The sequence below is a fragment of the Rhincodon typus genome, unplaced genomic scaffold (genome assembly GCF_021869965.1).
Source record: "Rhincodon typus isolate 14 unplaced genomic scaffold, sRhiTyp1.1 hic_rhity00000681, whole genome shotgun sequence".
NCBI lineage: Eukaryota > Metazoa > Chordata > Chondrichthyes > Orectolobiformes > Rhincodontidae > Rhincodon > Rhincodon typus.
The window spans coordinates 39,409-45,408 of NW_025966319.1; the positions used below are offsets into that span (position 1 = coordinate 39,409).

At 39.7% G+C, this 6,000-nt stretch overlaps 1 protein-coding gene across 1 annotated transcript in view; it reads left to right on the forward strand.

Moving 5' to 3' along the window:
• Positions 1 to 5,606, forward strand: part of LOC109911996 (mRNA-capping enzyme) — a gene marked incomplete at its 3' end in the record, with an annotated part of 41,040 nt that extends 35,434 nt beyond the window's left edge. The window contains exon 4 of the mRNA XM_048621456.1: positions 5,411 to 5,606. Coding sequence (XP_048477413.1) covers positions 5,411 to 5,606 — 196 coding nt within the window. The remainder of the gene's footprint in view (positions 1 to 5,410) is intronic.
• Between the last annotated feature and the right edge of the window lie 394 nt (positions 5,607 to 6,000).

A 6,000-nucleotide genomic window follows, 5' to 3' on the forward strand; every position in this document is an offset into this window, starting at 1 on the left:
TCTCTTTGTCTATTACTGGCATGTTATTAGTGTCCTCCACTGTGAAGACCGATACAAAATACCTGTTCAATGCCTTGGCCACTTCATCATATCCCATAACTAAATTCCCCTTCTCATGCTCTAAAGGGCCAACATTTACTTTAGCCACTCTTTTTTGTTTTATATATTTATAGAAACATTTCCTATCTGTCTTTATATTCTGTGCTAGTTTTTTCTCATGTTCTATCTTACTTTTCCTTATAGCTCTTTTTGTGGCTTTCTGTTGACCTTTAAAGTTTTCCCAATCTTCTAGTTTCATGCTGTTTTTGGCCACTTTGTATGCCTTCTCTTTCAATTTGATAGCCTCCCTTATTTCTTTAGACACCCATGGCAGATTACCCCTTTTCTTACAGTCCTTCCTTTTCATTGGAATATACTTCTGCTGAGCACTTTGAAAGATTGCTTTGAAAGTCGTCCACTGCTCGTCAACTGTCCCACCATAAAATCTTTGTTTCCAGTTTACCTTAGCCAAGTCCTCCCTCATTCTATTGTAGTTCCCCTTGTTCAAGCACAGGACCCTTGTATTGGATTTTATCTTCACACTCTCCATCTGTATTCTAAATTCAACCATACTGTGATCACTCCTTCCAAGAGGATCCCTAACTATGAGGTCATTAATTATTCCTGTCTCATTACACAGGACCAGGTCTAGGATAGCTTGCTCCCGCGTTGGTTCCATTACATACTGTTCAAGAAAACTATCACGGATACACTCAATGAACTCCTTCTCAAGGCTACCCTGACCGAGCTGGTTCGACCAATCTACATGTAGGTTAAAATCCCTCATGATAATTGCCGTACCATTTTTACAGGCATTAGTTATTTCTTTGTTTATTGCCCGCCCCAATGTGATGTTATTATTTGGTGGCCTATAGACTACACCTATCAGTGACTTTTTCCCCTTAGAATTTCTAATTTCCACCCAAATGGATTCAACCTCATTCTCCATAGAACCTATATCATCTCTCAGCACCGCCCTGATGTCGTCCTTGAATATCAGGGCTACACCACCTCCCTTACCTTCCTGTCTGTCCTTCCGAATAGTCTGGTACCCTTGGATATTTAACTCCCAGTCGTGACCATCCTGTAACCATGTCTCCATAATGGCTGCCAAATCATATTCATTTGCGATGATTTGTGCCGTTAACTCATCAACCTTGTTACGAATGCTACGAGCATTCAGGTAAAGTGCCTTTATGCTAGCTTTCTTACCCTCATGATTTCCAACATCTCTAATAATATCTCCTGAGTTATCCTTCCTTTTTGCTTCTTTCATTGTCTGCCTTGAACTTAAACCCTCCTGCACACATGCTAACCTGCTGCTTACCTTTTTATTTACCATCATTCTCCCTGTCGTTTTCCCTTTCCCTCCCCCCCCCCCCCCCCCACCCCCAACTCACTAGTTTAAAGTCCTAGTGACCACCCTATTTATCCTAAGATATGGAGGACAGAATGTAGGCTGTTGAAATTTGTTCAAGTTGAAGCTTGTTCCAGAATTCAAGCTCCTCTTTGGATCAGACATTCAGTTGTAATTTAATCATTATAAATAAAAGGAATGAAACTGGCTGGATCACCCAGCATTGATCAAGGCCCCAGTGAAATCCTGCTGATTATCGCTGACTGCAATGTCACCTCCCCCCCCCCCAAAAAAAAATGATGGCAAGTGTTGAGCAATGACCATTGCTGTACAATGGCATTATTGAGAGGAAAACAAGTGATGAGAATGATAGAGTCTACAGAAGAATATAAGCAGTTTAAATGAGTTTGCAAAAATTTGGTAAATAAAAGGTAATGTCGGAAAATGTGATGTTTTACATTTTGACAGGAATAGAGGAGCTTCAGTGGTGGAATCTGCAGTGTAGAGGGATTTGGGAGTCCTTGCGTATGGGTCATAAAGCTAACAATCAAGTTGAGCAGGTAATATGCAAGGCAAATGGAATGTTGGCCTTTTGTGTCAATGGAGATGGAGTAGAGAAATAGGGAAATCTTGCTAAAACTTCTCGAGACCAGGTAGACCACACCTATAATACTGTGGACAGTCTTTTAGACTCCTTATTTAAGGAGAGATATACTGAGATTGGAGGCAGTCCAGAGTATGTTTACCCAGTTGATCTGGGCATGGAAGGGTTTTCTTATGTGGAGAGGTAGATGAGTTTGGGTCTACACTCATTGTAGTTTAGAAGAATGAGAGGTGACCTTACTGAACCATAAGATTTTTAGTGGGCCTGGCAGGGTAGATGTCCAGAGATTCTTTTTCCCCATTTAGGACATTTTAGAACCAGAGGGCATAAACTCAGACTAAAGGGTTGCCTGTTTAAGACAGAAATGAGAAGGAATTTCTTCTCTGAGGATATTGAGACTAGAATTTTTTTTACTGCAGGATGCTGTAGGAAATGGGTCATTAAAAATCTATCTCAGCCTTGAATATACTTAATCAGTAATGGAACCAAAGATTAAGAGAAAAAAGAATGTTGAGTTGAGGATTATAAGATCAGCCATGATATGGTTGAATGATGGAGTAGATTTGGTGTGCCAAATGGCCTACTACTTCTTCTATGTCTTAAGGTCTTATAATGGCAGAATCTTGCATTAACAACATTCTGGGGGGCTACCGTTGACCAGAAACTGAACTGGAAGAATCATATACATACTGTGGCTACAACAGCAGGTCAGAGGCTGGGAATTCAGTATTCTAACTCACTTCCTATACTCCATATTTGCCTGGATGGATGCAGCTCCAATAGCAGTTAAGAAGCTTGAAACAATCTAGGACAATGCAGCCAGCTTGATCAGCACCCCATCGAGTACTGTCAACATTCACTCCCACCACCATCAATGCAAGTGGCAGTAGTGTGTACCATCTGCAAGATGTACTGCAGCATCTCAGTAAGACTTCTTGGACAACAGCACCCTAATCTGCTCCCTCCTTCCTTGAAAGACAAGGTTAGCTTAAGTAAGGGCCACCTCCATTTTGAACTGGAATTCTATTTCTGTAACTTCACTCTTGTTGGGTCAGAATCCTGGAACTGCATTCCTAACAGCACCCCATATACTGCAGCAGCTGGAGAAGGCAGTTCACAACCACCTTCCTGAGTGCAATTAGAACAGACAGCCAATCACTTGCTAAAAAGTATGATTGTTTACCTTGGAACGTTTGTATCACTAGTGATGGGTTCTTTTAATTCTTTGGGCACTTGCATGGCTGATGAGCCCAATGCTAGACCCACATCTTTGACCACACATTTGGCAAGTGTTCCAGGAATTGATCCGTGGCCTTGGGATCACTGGCATTCCTTTGGCATTAGAAAAATTTCAGGGAAGATTCATTGGAATAACTGCAAAGATGTGGAATTCCACTTATCTGGATCGATTGGAGAAGCTGGAGCTCTTGGAGATGAAAAGATTTTGAGAGGAGATTTGATAGAGATGTTCAAAACCATTAGGGATCTGGCAGAGTAGAAAAGGAGAAATTGTTCTATTGATGGAAGGGTTGGGAACTGTAGGGCACAAATTTGGGTGATTCGCAAAAGAACCAATGGAAATATGTGGAGAAACATGAAGAGCAGTTAGAATCTGGAATGTGATAGCTGAGAGTGTGATGGAGGCGTATGCAATTGTGGCTTTTAAACAGGAATTTATTCAGCACCTGAAGAGAGAATTTTGAAAGCATGTAGGGCAAGGAGAGGACTTTAATACCCATTCGGTTGCTGTTGCTGAGAGCTGGCGCAGAAACAACAGGCTGAATTGGCTCCTTCTTGAGCAGTAATGATTCTGAGTATTTAAACAGAACAGCTTTCTTTTCTCTTACCTGATATTTAAATTAAGGAGTGAAACATTTATACTAAGTGGCTGATCTGTAGCAGCATCGCACAATTTCTAATTATCTTCAATGGAACTGTTCAAAATCTGTTGCATTTAAGCTTATTTGCTGAATGTTAAGTTGAATGCTAGGAATGTTAAGTTCCCTAAAACAATGAATTGGGGTGGCTGTCAGGCTTGGATGTCTTGATTTCAGTGGCAGGCCTTAAAAATGGCTCTAGTCTAAAGCCTAGATGTTGCATTTGATCTTTTTCTTTCCTGAAAGACTGGATGACTACCTGAGTGAGGAGACTTCTATGTTAGACTTCTAAAAAAAACTTAGTTGTAGATTATGATTTAGCAGGACTTGTGTTGAAAATCATTGTAATTTTTATTGATTTTGTAGTCCTCAGCCAGCAAGGAAAGCAAAATCAATTACAGTATCCACTGTAATTTCGGCCGAGTTAGTTCCCATTCCTCTTCTCTGAAAAAGGAGGAGCTCTTTTAGAAGAAAACAACGTTTCCCTGTCAGCAAGGAATGGTCTGAGGTGAAAGACCCTTTCTTGTATTGTATTCCAAATGGACATTGGAGTTGGCAGAAATCGCTGTACGAATCTTTTGCTAGTTATTAATTGAAATATTATTTCGTATTTAAAACATTGCTGCCCATACCCTAGCATGCAACATGTCTCATGTCTCATATCTTTTCATCCCTTCACTGATCTATACTGGTTTTCAGTTGAACACCGTGTTGATTCTAAAGTTCTCATTCTTGATTCCAAATCCCTTGTTTGCCCTCATCCCTGTAACCTCTTAAAACTCTGCACCTCTTGGAGATACCTTTTTGTTCCTCCAATCCTGTTCTCTTGCACAAGCTTGATTTTAATCGTTTCATCATTGGCAGCTATGCCTTCAGTAGTTAATGACTTAATCTGAGATATTACATCTGTAAACACTGTCTTTCGTGCCTGTTAATAGCAAGCTCTTTGCTTCTATAAAGAAATCACATTTGTTCATGTGCACTGATATCACCTGGTGTGGCTCTGAGTCAAATTTTGTTTTGTAACACTGTATTAAAGCCATGTTGTTAAAGTTATCAACTTCTTATTGTGTAATTCATTCTGATCGACACCAGATGTCAGTCTCTGTCTATCCAACATACGTCCTGTGACCCAATACTGTTTTTTACAAAAAAACTTACTTGCAATGTTTAGATGCATAGCTCAATACATTCTAATCATAATTTGTCGTTCAGTTTTTGTTTTAATCCAGCTTTATTTTGTTTTTAAATTGAAATCTTTTTCCCCAAAATGTATTTTTCCAATCTGGTACTAGCTTCTATATCCAAACCCTATTAAGTTGAGGAACCCCTTGAATAAATATATAATGTTCCTTATTATAAATGTGTAACTAAGATCTGTTGAGCTGAAAGTTCAGTTGATTCATGATTCACACGAATTTGGTTAACGTTTACTGTTTTTAAAAACTAAAAGCTAGCTTGGGTTTGAGCAGTTGTCATTGTGGTGTGATTATGACTATATTTTTATTTTGATTTTGATTTTGATTTGTTTAGACATGCTGAGTGTCCCACCGAAGAAGTAACAAACATGTTCATTCGTTTGTGTGAGCACTTCATAATGCAGCACCCAATGGAATTAATAGGTATGTACTGGGGAACAAAATCATTTGTTTTGATTTTGAAATCCCATTGTGATGTTACCTTTTACTGTTTTGTGATCTTGCAGTATTTGAAGGGAAAAATCCGGACAGTGAGTTCAGAAGTGTGAGGAAAAGACTAGTGGGGCATATGTGCAGATTAGGTACAGATAAATATTTGGTACAGCGATGCATAGACTACAATTGACTTATTTATATCATAGAAACAGAGAATCAGCTGAAACAGGTACGAATGATGTAGTCGCCATTGCAGAGACCTGATGACAAATTGAGCGTGAGTGGGAGCTTGTAGGGTCTTCAAATTGGTAAAGAAGGGAGAGCATCAATCTTAATAATTTGGAGCCGTGGTATTAGGGAGCTTTCTAAATGAATTACTGGGAGGCAATAAAAACCGAAAGCACTGCGGATGCTGTGCACTGTGGATGCTGCAAATCAGGAACAAAACCAGAAGTTGCTGGAAAAGCTCAGCAGGTCTGGCAGCATCTG